At 37.9% G+C, this 17,118-nt stretch overlaps 1 protein-coding gene across 2 annotated transcripts in view; it reads right to left on the bottom strand.

The window, feature by feature from the left end:
* Positions 1-10,978: 10,978 nt before the first annotated feature.
* Positions 10,979-17,118, bottom strand: part of NETO2 (neuropilin and tolloid like 2) — an 85,636-nt gene continuing 79,496 nt past the window's right edge. For both annotated transcript variants that reach the window (XM_075537355.1, XM_075537354.1), the window contains exon 9: positions 10,979-16,424. In XM_075537355.1, the coding sequence (XP_075393470.1) occupies positions 15,844-16,424 (581 nt within the window). In that variant the 3' untranslated portion in view covers positions 10,979-15,843. The remainder of the gene's footprint in view (positions 16,425-17,118) is intronic.

The raw sequence follows: 17,118 nt of genomic DNA on the forward strand, positions 1-17,118 counted from the left end.
TATACATAATAAAAGTAGCAAACTAGGTATAGAAGGGAACTTCCTCAACCTGATAACCTATATCTAGCTAACAATATAGTAAGTGGTGAAAGACTGAGTGCTTTCCTTCTAAAATCAGGAACAATAAAAATATTTCATTTCTCAATTTATTTCAATATTGTACTAATAGTTTTATTAGGTGTAACAAATTTTTAAAAACATATATCATTCAAAGTACTTTTAATCAGATATCATGATTGTATACATAGAAAATACAAAAGAATCTATAAAAAAGCTACTAGAACAATTAAGTATGTTTAGCAAGCTTGCATGCTAAGGTGAAGTGATCTTTCTTAATATGAATTTTCTATCTATAATCACTTTTGTGATGTATTGAAAGTTCTAGTTTCTGTAGCTCTGGTTATAATCTTATTTTGGAGGGTGCCTCCATTATTCTGATAGGATTAATGTGGAGGATATCCTGAATTTCCACTTTGCTGTTGTGTTATTGATTCAGTTCCGATTCATAGCAACCCTGTGCATAACACAACAAAGCACTGCCTGCCTCCACTCTCCTCACAACCGTTCTTGAACCCATTGCTGCAGCCAGTGTCAAGCCACTTTCTTTAGGGCCTTCCTCTCTTTTCCTTGCCCTCGACTTTACCAAGCATGCTTTTCTTCTCAGAAATGGATCTTTCCTGACAACATATCCAAAGTATGTAAGACGAAGTCTTGCCACTCTTGTCTCTAAGGAGCACTCTGGCAGTACTTCTTCCAAGACCTATTGGTTTGTCCTTTTGGAAGCCCATGGTACTTTCAAGATTCTTCTACAACCCTACAATTCAAATGCATTCATTTTTCCTTATTCAATGTCCAAGTTTCACAGGCAGATGAGGCAATTGAGTAAACCATGGCTTGGGTCCGGTGCACCTTAGTTCCATTCACACAATTGCCTCTTGATCCATGTACAAGTTTCACATGAGCATAATCGAGTGTTCTAGAATTCCCATTATTGTCAAAACTATTCATAGTTTATTATAATCCAAACAGTCTAATACCTTTTCATATGAAATACCAGTAAACGTCTTTCTGGTATTCTCTGTAGTTATCCAAGATCAATCTGACATCAGCAACGCTATCCCTTATTACATGTCCTCCTCTGAATCTAACCGGAACCTCTGGCAGCTCCTTGTCACTGTACTACTGCAACCATTGTCGGATATCGTTGGCAAAATTTTACTTGCATGTGATATCAATGATATTGTTCTATAATCTCTGCATTCTGCTGGGTCACCTTTCTTTGGGTATAAATATAGATACCTTCCAGTCAGTTGGCCAAGTAGCTGTCTTCTAAATTTCTTTGCATAGATGAGTGTTTCCAGTGCTTCATCAGCTTGTTGAAACATTTCAATTCCTGGAATCTTGGTTTTGGCTTATATTTTTAGTGCAGCTTGGAATTCTTTCTTCAGCACCATTGGTTCTTGTCTTTATGCCACCTCTTAGAATGGCTGAATATCAACTAGTTCTTCATGGTACAGTGATTTTGTGTATTGCTACCACCTTCTTTTCCTGCATCATTCAATATTTTCCCCATAGAATCTCTCAAAATATCAACTCAAGACTTGAATTTTTTCCTGAGTTCTTTCAGTTTAAGTTATGCTTAGTGTGTTCTTCCTATTGGTTTTCTAATTCTAGGTCCCTGCGCATTTCATTATAAAATTTTACTTTGCCTTCTTAAGTTGTCCTTGAAATTTTCTGTTCAGCTCTTCGATAGCATTTCTTCTATTTGCCTTTACTCAAAGATTAAGAGGACGTTTGAGTCTCTTCTGACATCTATGCTGATCTTGTCTATCTTTTAAATGACCTTTTGCTTTTCTTCATGAATGATGTTCTTGATATAATCTGTGGTAATTACATAATTTCATGTCAAGTTAAAGATGTAGTGCATGGTGCATGGGGTGGTATTAAACCTATCAATCAGGTTGCTACCTGATGATGACTCCTTGTGGGCGTGGTCTTCTCATAAGGAGGGCCCAGGGCACCTCCCCCTCTCTCTGCCTTCACCTTCATGCCAGGGAACCACTCTGAAACCTTCCAGAGCCATAGAGATGCGTCCATCACCATTGGATCTATAAGATTTTGCACCCATGAGATGGTGATTTTCCTGTATTTGGCATCATTGCTTGTGACTGCGTGAGTCTGAAGAGGGACTTATGAATTAGTATTGGATTTTCTGATTTGTTGGACTGGGACGACATGGGTTTTTTTTTTTGCGGGGGGGGGGGGACTAGATGTTTTTATGATATATAATTATTTGTTGATATAAAGCTATTCTTACACATATGACTGTCCCTGGATTAGCTTCTCTAGTCAACCTGGCCTAACACATCATGCTACAGCTCACCAGGCCATTTCTCATCCTTAGTGCTTAATCCATCAAATCTATTCCTGAGTTGTGCTTGAACTTAAGGTGGGATATCCTTTAGGTTGTATTGATTAGCTCTGGTGGACTTGTTTTCAGTTTCTACAACTTTAACTTGAACTTACAGATGAGCAATTCATGCTGTTCCTCAGTTGGTCCTTGTCTTGCTTTCAGCTGCTGATACTGAGCTTCTCTATTGTCTCGTCACAGAGATATAGTCAATTTGATTTTTATGCATTCTGAGGATTTCCATATATAGTCATTGTGTTGTTGAAAAAAGGCATTTGTGATAAAGAAGTTTTTGGTCTTATAGAAGTCTATTGTGTGCGCTCTCGTTTCATTTCTATCACCAAGATCTTATTTTCCTACGATTTCTTCTTTATTTCCAAACCATAATGTATTTTTACACAAATAACACACGTCATATGTTTTGTCAACCACACCCTCCTCACCTGCAAGGTAGTTTCATAAACACCCTACACTATTTTTAAAACATGCTGTTGTAAAAAAAAATTGGATATACCCCACTTACAGAAATACCTTTCAGGGTAGGACGTGGGTGGCCAAAAACATAAAATATGATGTCAATATTTGGTTTTTTTCAGTAAATGCAGTGTTTTCACCTGCTTGTCAGTTTATTTGCACTTCATACTTTCTTGCATCTTAGATCTTATATCTGAGATCACTTTCCTTCTGTTTTCTATGGGGAGTTACTTTTTAATGCTCTTTCTGGTGGTCTGTTCAGGTTTTATTCTTCTGAAAATCTCTTTATTCCCTCCTTATTATTGCAGTTTATCTGGGTATAAAAATCACCACTGATGGTTCATTTTTCTTGTTGCTTTTGTTATGATCATCTGATTTCAGGTTTCTATTTATCTATAACCCTCAACTCATTTTTATGATCTCTGTTTTGTTGTGTCATACAATATGTGGGCTTATTTTTACATTATAATTTGATGTTTCTTGAATCTAAAGATTCATATCTTTCATCAATTCTAGAAAATTCCCCATTATAAGAAGGGGGTAATGAAATGGAAAAAAAAAGGGGGAAGGGGTATTCGTCTAAGGTTTTAAAACACTTATAAAAAACAGATGTCTTTGGCTCTCCAGAAAGTCAACAAACAAAATGCCTTGAGCATAATATATTGTTTTAAACCGTTGTCATGGCCTTAGCTCTTGACAAGTCTGCATTTGCTACAACTACATGGCTTTTTTCAGTCATGGCTTTGATTGTGCTTTATCTTCAGGATTGTACTAGTGCATCTCTTCCTAAAATTCTTCCGAGAAATGTTTCTTGATCTTGTTTGAAATTTCCATTGAAAACTCTGTTCTTCTGTGCAGCTAATCTGGATTCAAAAGTTTGGTACCCATCAAGCAGAAAGTTTGCTCAATTTTTTTAGTCAGAATTATGTAACTTGAACCAATTGAGATGTCTGTGGTGTTGGCTATTGTTGTTAATTGTGTATCCTCTTCATTTAGCATATGAGCAGGATTGTTTCCTTGCAAATGATGTGAATCCTCTGACACTATACACTTCAACATTGTCTTTCAAGCTATCCACTTGTAAACTGCTGACTTATTTGGGACATTGTCCCCATAAACTTCTCATAAAGCAACAGTGATTTCACTATTCTTTCACCCTGGCTTCACTATAAATTTGATGTTTGGTTTTGCTGCAATTCTAGCAGAATTCATGTTGCTATGATAAGAATTTTTTGTTAAATTGATGTCTTATCCTTCTTAGTGTTTTAAACTAGATTTTGCTCAGACATAACAGGTTAATGAGTTTATTTTGATGTAAAATGTTTTAAAATCCATGCAGTTTCTTTGTTATATGCAAAAACAAACAAAAAAATTATAGTAAAGCTGGGATGAAAGAACAGTGAAATCATAGTTGTTGTATGAAAAGTTTATAAAACTCAGAAAGGGGGTGGGGTAGATTTTACTACCAGCAAGAGGAAAGCCAGAAGATCCCTGGGTGTTTTGGACCCTGAGAGGAGAAGTATGTCACTAGAAGAGTGACCGAGGAGCAGCAGCAGCAGCCCAACCAGGAGTCAGAGCTTGAGACAGAGCAGCGGACTTCCCAGATGTCAGAGCATAGAGCCTTGGGGACAGGAAGCTGGCTTGTGGATTGGGGTGCCTCTGGGCACCTAATTGGGGGAACTAGGGTTTTGCTGCTTCATGGAGCTGAAGTTGAGTTCCTTTGGGTTGCAGCTTACAATGAAGTGGCATGTCTTCAAGCATCTATTACAGCCCTAAAAGAGGTTTGTAACATTGCCCAAACAGGGCACAGGCCAGACCAAGGAGCTGAGGACCAGAGAGAGAGGTCTGCCTATGGGCACAAACAATTGAACAGCTATATCCTGAGTATTTATTACCTGTTAACTCCCCTAATAAGCCCCATAATCATGAGCACTGTCTGTAAGTTCCATGTGGTCATGGCAATCAATTATTGAACCCAGTAAAAAAGCAGAGTGCCACGGGAGGAATACTAGAGTCAGAATAGAGCTTAAAACAATGGATGGCGGAGGCATGACTTCTGGTTTATGCCACCCATCTTTGGACATCCATACCATCATTCCTTCAGAATTGAATACATTGTTGATCTTTAACATAAAAATGTAATCTTTCTCCAGCAGTGGTTCTTAATTGGGGGAGAATTTGTTCTCACCCTACAATGCAAAGAGCACTCCCCTACAATGAATCTCCTAGCTCTGCCAAATCATTGACCATGTCTCTGACTGTTAGGTGCCATTGTGTTCAACTCAAAGTGGCCCCCTGTGACAGAGCGGACCTGTGTTGTAGGGTTTTCTAAGGTTTGCAGGAATGGATTACCATGCCACTTCTTCATTGGATCCATTGGCTGGGTTCTAACCGTTGTCCTTTCAGTTCGCAGCTAAGTGCATCATTTTTACATTACCAGGGCTCCCTGTGTTTTATACAGGCCTTCAAACTGATTAAAAACAGTTCCATAATTTCCGTGGTAAACAAGGGCTCCATAGGTGTTGCTTAACAACCAAATCATTGCCTAGGTATTTTGACATCAACAGGAAACATCCTCATTGGTTGCTAACCATAGGTCAGAGTTCAAAACTACCTGCTGTTCCATAGGAGAAAGATATGGCTACCTGCCCCTCCAGTAATGTAGTTTCAGTTGTGCTCTGTGGTATAGGGCCAACGTGAGCTGAAACTGACTCGGTGGCAGAGAGAAAAACAGCAATGGCCAGCTCAAAGATGTCAGCTGGTAACACCGCTTTGTGTGTTGCTCCATAAACCCCAAACCAACCCACTGCCCTCCCATCAATTTTGACTCAGTGACCCTGCGTAGGGGGCAGAAAGCCCAAACTTCCTCCTAAGGAGTGGTAGGTGGGTGTGCCCTGCTGACTTTTGAAACCCACTGTGCCATCAGGGCCGTTGACAGTCCTGGCGATAATGCTGCTCTGCAAAAATCCTGCCACCGTCCTAAAAGCTGATGTGGACCATGATCTGCACCAAGCACAGCTGCTTGCTTTTCAACAGGTTCAAAAGCTTGCTTTTCTATTTTCCTCACCGGTGTTGGCAGAAGCCTTGGTAGCACAGTGGTTAAAAGATTCAGCAGCTGACCAAAAGGTCAGCAGCTGAAACCCCTGCTGCCCCAAAGGAGCAAGGTGTCCACTGCCTGAGTAAAGAAGACCTATGGCTCAGTCCTCCTCTGTCCTGCAGGCTCACTGCCAGTCACAGCAACTCAACAGCAAACAACATTCTGAATTTACTTTCTATTAGCAGTATTTTTTTTAATTCTGTCACTGGTTTAGTGACTACGGAAGTCCAATGACTAGGGTATGCATATTTAGTATTAGGTATTATCCAGAGTAAATTTTCCTAAAGCAGTTTTTTATTAGATATGAACTTCCAGACTTTATGAAAATTCTCAATACGTAATTCTACATTCAACTTTTGATAATAAGCATTAGCAATTTTACTGGAACAAAAAAACCCCCAAAAACCTAAGGCTTTGATTTTGCTTGCTTTGATTTTCAAAGTCTCTGGAAGTGGCAAATAATTGAGGCCACTGGGGGCAGCAGAATCCTTAACTCCTTACAATGCTAGTTAACCCAGAAGCTTCCAAAATAAAATAATTATAGTTAGCTATGATTATTTTTGTTAGGTGCCAAGTCAGGGTCAACTCATAACAACCCTATGTACAATAGAACAAAACAGCAGCTGGTCCTATTCCATCCTCATAACTGTGATGTTTGAGCCCATTGCTGCAGCCACCCATCTAATTCAAGGTCCCTCCACTCTACGAAGCATGATGTTCTGCAGGGACAAGAACTGGCCTCTCCAGAGCATGTACTTTGGACTTTTATTAAGTATGCTGAGGTCATTTTTAGAATCCCTGGATTATTACTGGAGGAACCATTTTATGTTTTCAAATTAATTTTTAAATGAAGGGAAAACCTTAAAAGAGAATCCTTTTTGTATCAAATTGCCTTATGCACTCAGTAGGATCCAGTCCCTAAAAGAGCAGTGAGGACTTCCACACTGCGGGCTGAGGACATACTCCTTGTGAGGAGGCGAATGTACTTGTCAGCCACAGCTTAGTTCATGTGAATGAAGAAGTATGTACTGAGTGGGAAACGAAGGACAAGAAATCCCCTGAGTTTTACTATAAAATAGACTCAGGAAAGAACTAAGGAAAAAGAAAGAGGTAGTTACCACTGGTCTATCTCACTATACAGTCACAGAACAAGTTCACTTGCTATTTATGACCAAGGAGAAGAACTTTCACATATTCAACACCATCTGGTCCCATCAGGTCACTGAGCTGGTACATTATTGAAACATTTTGAGTGACTGCTGATTGCTAGAAAGGATTTTTATCAGAAATCTAAGTATTGAACCATGCTTTTCCAATCTTGCTTTTACTCTTCCCTTGTTAACTTTGTCCAATTATATTAAGTGGCATTTGAGAGAAGCATTCACTGATTTTGAACTGAAAATAGGCTTGAGTGGTAAAGGTATTTTTTGCCTTCGTGTTAAATGCAAGTATTTTTGTAACCCTGCAGTTATTTCAGTACCTGTCATGTGTATACTTCATGAAACAACTTAGCTCTGAACATACGTAACAGTAAACTTGCTGCAGCGAGACCCGATACAGCCTCTGGCTTTCAAAGTTTTAGTCTCAAGATAATTTTATATCCTTAGTTTCATTTTAATATTTAAAAATAAGACAGTAGAGTTTTGCTTTTAAGAAGGTTCCCAAGTGGAGAGCAAATGCTTTGAGAATTAGGGCAAAGAGTGTACAGATGTGCTTTACACAACTGATGTCTGTATATGTATGGATTGTGATGAGTTGTATGAACCCCTAATAAAATGTTAAAAAAAAAAAGGTTCCCAACAATCCTTCCTCCTGGTAGTCATGCTCTTGTCTAAGAGGCTTGCCCTTGAGTATGGACTGACCTTTTGATCTACCTCTAACGACTAAAACCAACTTGCACTGGAGTTGATGACCGTGCAGAACATTTAGAACCAACCCTTTGGGTTTCTTAGACTGTAATGTTAGAGTAGAAAAGCCGTCTTTCTCCCACAGAGTGCCTGGTGGTTTTGAACTGCTTACCTTGCAGATTGCAGCCCAACACATAACCACTATACCACCAGGACTATAATACTAGAAAAACAATAGATATCACTATTGAAATGAGTTGATTGATGCTTTCTTCTGCCTTGTCCCTCACTTCCTTAGATGGGACCCACTGCCCTGTTGTGAGATGTTCTATGGAGAGAGGCCCAACTGGTACAAACAAAGGGAGATCTCCAGTCAACAACCCACATGAAACTGAGGTCTTCAGTCCAATAGCCTGCAAAGAATGAACTCTTGTGAAAAGCAGGGGTGAAGAAAAAAAGTCAATCTCCTAGTGGAGCCTTGAAATTACTGCAGCCTAATGAGAAACCGGGAGCCAACAGACCAACTAAACTACACGCAGATTCCTAGTTTATAAAAACATGTTTGCTGTTTCTGACATCTACAATTTGGAATCATTAAAAAAATAATTTTGTTATGCAGTCATAGAAAAAGTTAGAACAGATAGTGACATGTCACAACTTCATTCCTGACATGAAAAGAGTTGATAAAGGGGTGAAGGGAATGTGGGGTGGAAAGGGGGAACCGATTACAAGAATCTACGTATAGCCTCCTCCCTGGGGGATGGACAGCAGAGAAGGCAGGGGGGAGACATCAGACAGTGTAACATATGACAAAATAGTAATTTATGAATGATGAAGGGTTCATGAAGGAGGGGGGAGTGGGGAGGGAGGGGTAAATGAGCAGCTGATATTAAGGGCTCAAGTAGAAGGCAAATATTTTGAGGATGATGATGGCAACAAATGTACATATGTGCTTGACACAATGGATGGATGTGTGGATTGTGATAAGAATTGTACTAGCCCCAATAAAATGATTTTTAAAAAGTTGACAAAGATCTAGCTTGATTTATGCTTGCAGAAAAGCTATAAAAACAACAGGTACATTGTTTAGATGCATCTGGTAGCATCTGAAGAGCTAGAATCCAAAGAACCGGTCTTCCTCTCCTAAGAGTACCTGCCAACGGTCTTACCCTCTCCAGCCATCATAAAACCAACAGAATTCACTCTCTGATGGATATCAAAAGATTGGAAATCGATTCATTTGAAATGTAAATTGGATTATGATGAAATCGTAACTTGAATAACTTCCCTTTTAAGTAACTCATCAATTTTCCTTTCAGTAAGATGAAATTATGTAAAAATTAATAAAAAGATAAAGTTCTATCCAGAACCTATATTTGATTTCCATAATTCAATCAATATCACATTGATACCCAACTTCCTAGATAGTTAATTAAAACACTACCATTACATGAAAAAATGATGTGTTGGACAACTGTTACTGGGCCACCATGAGTTTGAAGTGCCTCACAGAATGGAGTGGTTTTGGTTTGATTTAGGTTTGGTGGCAATCAAGCAAACACCTTTGGCTGCGGGACTGTTTAGATCACCAGGTAAAGATACTTTCATACCCAGATCCCACCCATCCTCGAAATTTTTCTGTTGTGATCAAATGGATTTCCTAGAAGAGGATTTCTTTTCCATGCCCAAATAATTACCAGTTTTTCTTCCAGAAATAGTTTTCAATAGCTGACTGACAGCCGAGGGTACCTGCTATAAAGATAAATTTGTATCTTTAATCATGTGTATAAAACTGTTCTTTGAAATTGAAGTTGCTTTTGCTGACATTGTTTTGCCCTGTGAGTGAATTACATCCTAAATTCTTTTTAAAATATAAACATCAGTCCCTGAGCCTTTTGCTTCGAAAGTGCCAATATGGATTCTGATATCTGCAAGATCTTGGCTGCAAACAACACTCCTGTATTTTTCCCTATCTTGTAATATTTAATTGCTTGATGGCAGATCATTCTTACACTTCACAAAAAGTAATGTCTGCTACTCCACTGTAGTTCATATTTTCAATTATTTAAAAATAAGCAAACCCATGTACTTTGTTTTTTAAAAAAACAACCCCCCCTCAATCTTTCCTGCCTTATTATCACCACCTCCTTTCTTCAGGAAGTGATTCTCATCAGAAGCCCCCCACCACCACCCCCGCCCCCTCCCCACCCCGCACAAGTGCCTGCAATTTTTAAAAAAAGAAATACTGCTGCACTAAGCCAGATTCTCTTCAAGAAATTCTCAAGGTTGCCCATGGAAAGGAGGGAATCTCTCTGAATGGTGCAGGCCATTAGCATACTCACAGAAGTGCAGGGAAAGGGCCTTTATGAAAAGCCTTGGCTTTAGGAGATGCCAAGAATGCTTCTGGTCTAAGCTGGCACTCTCACCTCTCCAACCTAGAAACAGCTTGCTTCTCTTCCTTCCTCAGGTAGGCGAAGAAGTGACTGCACACTGCTTTTAATTGCAGGTTTATATAAATCCACAATTTCAGAGCATTAATTTGTAGGACTACAATCTACACTGTAACACACTGAGCTGCATTTAGGCAGCATGCCAGACGTGGAAAGTCAGAATTTAAGGAGGACATTTCAGTAGCAGCCCCAGAATTTAGTACAGTACTTCTGTTGAATACTAATGCCCCACTGCTAAGCAAGAGAAAAACGACTTTTCTCTCAGCATTTCCTCCCCCCTTCTTGAAGATAGAATAAAAGAAAACAATGAAGTTTTCTGTGGAAATCTCACCTGATGAAGAAAATCCAGTCAAAATCAGCACATGATAGTTATTGCTATCTTCATCCGCTTGTTCAACCAAAGATAAATTGATTTCTAACACTTTAAAGTATTACACTGCCCACTTATGAAGTCTGTATTTTTCCTGAAGATTTGATCAGACATTTTTACACAGGAAGTATTGTGAATGGAGTCTCATTTGGGGACATTTCTGCTTCTCATAATTTAGAAAACATGTTTTCATTTCCTTGTAAATAAGAATGGATTTAAAAATAAAATTTCTCATCCTGTAGAATGGCGTTCAAGTTCATCAAGAAAAAAAAGTCAGATCAAACTGTTACATTGGCTCACAACTGAAATCATTCTTCCAAACTCAAGGGATGTAGTGCACAACTGTTTAATTTTTAGTATACAATAGTCCCTTTTAGACCTAACAAAGATCACAAAAGCAAAAACATTGGCAGCTCTAGTTAGTACTAAGCCTATAAATTGTTAACAGTGTTTATTAAAAAGTCACAGTCATTGTCTTGCAGAGTTTGCAGGTGCTAAGAAATCACAGCAACAAAACTGCAGAACAAGATGTTACAGGTGCTTTTAAGGTGAAATATAATGCTGTGAAAAAATACGGAAAATTTCATTTTAAAATCAGAATGATTGACAGTTTAAATGAACACCTGGGCTGCTACTCAGAGATGCCTGACTTAACATCTTACAGCCAGCAAAGCATGGAGATCAAAGAGCAGGGCTAGCAGTTCTGGGGTGGGGACGCACTTCCCATCCTGGGCTTTGGTCTTCACAGTATTGAAGGTGGACTTTCTTGGACCTTTTATTCTCTCACAAAAGGGTGGGGGTTTCCTTATGTGTCTGTCTAATCAGTCTGATTTAGGACATATTATTCTTAGCAACATGAACAAGAAAGGAGACATAAGAGAAAATCCATTTTGAGAATTACCCTTGAGATCCCAGTTGATACAATTCACAAAAAGGAAGCATCCTCCTTAAACACAGCTAAAGCATAAAAACCATCAGAATTGGGTATTTAGGAAGTTCTATTATCTGTTACATGAAACAACAAAAGCTGTCAAAAAGTCGATTCTGACTCATAGCAACCGTATAGGACCGAGAACTGCCCTTGTGGGTTTGGGACTATGAATCTTTATGGGAAGAACAAAGGCTCACTCTGAGCAGCTGGTGGATTAGAGCTGCTGACCTTGAAACAATCTGACACCACATGTTAGTAAAGCAACATTTATTCTTTTGTGTTGTGAAATGTAGAAATTCCCTTCGTTTTGGCCTCCCATACTGACCCTTTCCCCCAAAGGAGTATTGAACCTTATTGCTAAATAGCTTAGTTGTTCAGATTAGTAAATTTCCTCTAAGTTTGGGTTATCTTATACTGAATTCCACCAGACATGACAATATGGGAACATGGATATTCTCTTTAATGCAAATCTTATGTTTAAGACATATTCTGCTTTCAGAATTGCAGTTAAGGATATAGATTTAATACTGAGCTATTATATTTTCTGTTTGTAACTTCCACAAGATGATTGAAAGTCATGTTCTTGCTATGACTAGGGATTTCACTGTAGAAACCCTGGTGGGGTGATGGTTGCGCATCAGGCTGCTAACCCCAAGTGTGAAAATGCTAGCAGCAAACAGGGAGAGAGATAGGGTTTCTACTCTAGTATAATTTCAGAACACCCCCCCACCCCCCCGGAAAAGTTCTACCCTGTCCTACAATGTTGCTGGAGTCAGAATTGACTTGGTGGCAGTGAGTAAACTACAGTTTTCCCACTGACCTAAAAAAAACGATAAAAAACCTATTGCCTGTGAGTTGCTTTCAACTCATCACAACCCTACAGGCTGTTTTCGTTATCAACTGAGTGGCACTAGGGCTTCCTGCAAAGAGTACTGTATTGATGGCAAGTAGAAAATGGCAAGAGAAAATGGTTAGAATGTATTAGTTCCATGATCTCTCTTCCCTATGGTATACTGACAAACATTTAAGAGATGAGATCTAATTATCATCTGGAGGTTTCCAGGTGGTACAAATGCTTGGCTGCTATCCAAAAGGTTATAGGCCAAGTCTCCTGGGAGATGCTTTGGAAGAAGTCTTGGCTATCCATATCTGGGGGGAAAATCAGCCTTGGACAACTCAATTAATCAGTTCTACTAAGACACACATGGGGTTGCCATGAGTTGGAATTAATGTCAATTATTTTTAAAAATATAATCAATACATATGGCTCTTGATTGGATCAACTCTGGCAGCATTAAAATCTACCTATGGTTCAATGGTGGCATAATAAATGCCCAGCTACTAACCAAAAGGTTGGTGGTTTACGTCCACCAGCTGCTCCATGACAGATATAGCAGTTTGCTTCTGTAAAAATTATAGCCTGGTGAACCCTATGCAGCCATTCTACTCTGTCCCATAGGGCTGCAGATAGAAATTAATGAGCTGGCAGTGGGGTTTGATTTGGTAGAGTTTATAGTTCAATGAAGACATACATGAATCTAAGACTCACTTACCTATTATCTAGTTCTTAGTCTACAGATAATACTGTTTCTAAATGGTTAAATGTGTCCTCATGACACGATGATATGCCACTGTGATGTCATTTTATTCTGATTAAATCCTGAGAAAATACCACTCATATACTCTTAATTCAAGAGAAACGGAATCTCTTCAAATAAGTTTGCATTTTCTATGGTCAAAAACAGAGTTTCATTTGTTTTTGCAGTCAGAAAACTTACAAGCAAATTTGTTGTCCAAATTTAACTTGAGTTGTCTGAAACCTTGTACTTTTGTGCTAATTTAACTTTCATGTCTTCAGTAAAGGCTGTGTCTACTTGAAGTCAATTCAAGCCCTTTAAAAAGGTAGAAATTTCAAAAGTGAAAATACAATTACAAGTGACTATAGGTACTGTGTTTAAGCATACTGTATTTTTTCTACTACAGAGATTAAAGGTGGATTCAACAGTTATTTTTTGAGTAGATACAATTCTACATAGAAAACATGCTAATTTTCCTTTCATAATTAAAACAATCAGCTGCTATTATAACTTTTTAATGATGCCATTCAAAGGTTGGTTGGTGTAAATTACGTATCAGAAAGCCTATTCAACAGAGATACCAACAGAACTTAGCTACCTAAACTGGCTCTGGAATTAGTTCACTGAATACTACATTCATTGTCTTTTTACTTTTTCAAGTTACATTTTAAAATGGAGGAAATTACACTTTTAAGGAAACAAAAATAAGCTATGGATATACTATGCGTAGGTTTTCATATTTCCTGGGTATTATATACTTTAAAAATGTGATGTAAGAAACACATTTTGAGGGGCATTTTGTATGTGTCATACTTAAAGGTCATACTTTTCCCTAATCTTAGAGAATATATCAATGTAATATTTAAAAGAACACAATCCAGTTAAACTCATTGAGAATCTACTATCAAAAACACAGAAAACATGGCATGTCTACTAGTTATAATTTAAAACACTAATTCTTTGCCATACATAGCTTAAGATCCCAAATCTCAATGCTATAAATAACATGGCTGAAGGGTATGTCACAATTATATATTAATGCAAGATTTGTATTGTAATTTAGAGCAATAAATACTACACAGTGAAAAATTTATAACAAAAATACAATAAAAGGAACAACAAGCTTATATACACATTACCAAGGTCTTTACAATAAATTATAGTTTACAGTTTCATCACAGCATATTTGTATTCAAGGCTGCTAATGTGAAAAATGAAAAGAAATCTGTCTTGTCGGTTTTAATCTTGATTTAATAAAATTTGTAAAGTATCAAACAATATTAAAATTCTAAAAAACACAATGAATTTTTATAGATCATGTTTATAAATTATCATTTTATATACCATAAAAAACAAGGTCAAAATGCCATTAAAAAAAGTCTGTCCCAAGTAAGGAGCAATCTAAAGAAAGATAAGGTTTCTAACTACCCTGGGGAGGATGTCTGTAAGCGTTTGACCTCTCCCCACAATTTTTTTAAAAGTAATTTCCCATTAACTCTCATAGGAACCTTGGCTACCATATGCCATGAAATCAACAACCTACACAATCTTTTTCAAAACCTAATAGCAAATCAGATCTAAGGACGATGAAACTGCTAATAGAGTGAATGGAATGATTCTTCACTTTTACCGTGATCAACTGGCTGTGTCACTAGATGGGGCCACATCTGGGAAATTTCAAAAGCTTGACATTTCTATCTTTTTTAAGCTTCTAGTTATAACTGGCAATGGTACACGCAACCCAGTGTTACGAAGATTTTCAGTGTAAGAAAAGTGAAAAATGACAAAAAGGCAATACATCTATCATCTACTTCTTGTAGAAGATAATGATCACCAATGTAGTAATTAAAAGTCAACATTATAAGAATTTGTCAAGAAAAAAGACATAGCTAAATATAACTCTGGGTCTTAAGTAGTACTTCTCATAATAACTATATATAATTTGACAAATTCAAGAACAAATGCGTAGACTGAAATATGTGTAGTGCACTGTATTGGCCACTTGAATTTATGTAAAAAACTGAAATAGTAGAATTTTAACTTGCTGTGGTCAAGTTGGTTCTGACTCAAAATGAACATATGCACAACAGAAGGAAACACTGCTTGGTCCTGCGACGTCCTCACAATTGTCATGTGAGCCCATTACTGCAGCCACTGTGGTCCGTCCATCTCATGGAAGGTTTCCCTTTTTGACTGAGCCTATTTCACAAGCATTATGTCCTTCTTTAGGAACTGGTCCTTCCTAATAGCATGCAAAATTATTGGCATGTAAGACAAAATTAAGAAAACAAAGTAAATTTAAAAGGTCATGAAAATCTGAAGCTTACTGTGGATCAAAACACTTATCGAATTACTCAAGAGCAGTATTCCTGGTGTTGAAACTAACAGGCAGCTTGAGAGCCTGGCTCCACACAACCATTCACCTCCTGAAACACTATTTAACTAGTGATTTGTTTTATGACACCAAGCAATAGATGATTGATATTTTTCACTGCATGGACTAAGCTTCTCGGTTGCTTTAACATAGACTGCCTGAGCGAATAAAAACTTCACCATTACAATAGGCTGTTAATGGCAAATGAAGGTCTTCCTCCTAGATTTCTCCGATCAAGGAGAAAAGGATGGCTGTTGGAAATAGGGGCTCTGCAGGCTGCATACACACATACTAATTAATGTCATCCTGAAGATTAGAAATCGATAGATATGGATGCTTGTGCAGAATCTTCACGTCCCCGGACATAAATCTCACAGGGAATCTCTTCCATGACTCTGTCTTCCAGGGCCTGTTCAGGACACTCATGTGCCTGTTTGAAAGTGTAGCTACTTTTTTTGAAGGTGCTATTAAATGTTTTCATTGGTTGTGGTTGTGCAAAATCGTTTCGGAAAGGAAGTTCCATGGAACTGAGGTTGGTCCTGCTCTGTTTGACACTGGATGCCTGCGATCCACAGTGATGGTCATGGATGCACCGGGAGGCAGTGGAGGAGCGCCGCATCTTTTGGTAGTTGTCCAGCTCTTCCGACAAGTCAGCCAGGTCCGCAGATATTTCTTTGTCCCTTAGTGAAAACAGCTCATAATGAGGAGGATCAAACACTTCTTGAAATCCAGTTTTATTAAAAGCAGCTTTGCAAGCCATGACCTTTTTTCGAGGCTGTTTCACTTGTACTAAAATAGAAATAATGAGAAGGACCAAGACAATCCCTGATGTAATGCCAATAATTGTTCCATGAGTTTTAGTGATCTGTTCAAATAGTCCTGCCTTTTTCTTCTCTGTGGAAAGAAATAAAGAAACACCGAAGCTTTCAAAATTCATTAACACAAGTCCTGCCACAATGTGTAAGGTATTTTGCGTCAAATCCACTTAAGACGATTCAATTTAAAATGAGTTTTTAAGTCAAATGGTTAAAACAACCTATGGAAACGGCCCTACATAAAATACAGAAATGTAAAGGACATCATAATTTCACTGAGAGGCATAAACCTACTGCCATCAAGTCCATTTCAACTTAGCAATCCTATAACACAGGAGAACTTCACTCAGGTACATTGTCATGTTCTACTGCTTTTGAATGACAATCTTCCTGTCAAGGACTCATGATGACATCATCGGATTACATTATTTGGCTGAACTGCTGGTTACTTCTGAGACAATGATTGACAACTAGCTTATAGACAAGTCATATAGGAAATTTCACAAAATGAAAATATGCAGTTTCTAGAGTGGGTCTACTTTCACACTGTAATGTTGAATCCGTTTTTAGCAATGAATCAATTTTGTTATTAAACAGCATTTCCATATAATTTTTAAGAGAAAAATCTTCTAAACTGTTTTTAAAGTAAATTAAGAACTAAATTAAGTTTCTTTACAAATGACTAGCTTAACAATAAAAAAGTAAAATAACATGAAATAGCACGTGTACTTTTGAACTACTTAAAAGAAAAAACATTTGTAAACCAAAAATGC

This window comes from Tenrec ecaudatus, chromosome 18 (assembly GCF_050624435.1).
Source record: "Tenrec ecaudatus isolate mTenEca1 chromosome 18, mTenEca1.hap1, whole genome shotgun sequence".
Lineage (NCBI taxonomy): Eukaryota > Metazoa > Chordata > Mammalia > Afrosoricida > Tenrecidae > Tenrec > Tenrec ecaudatus.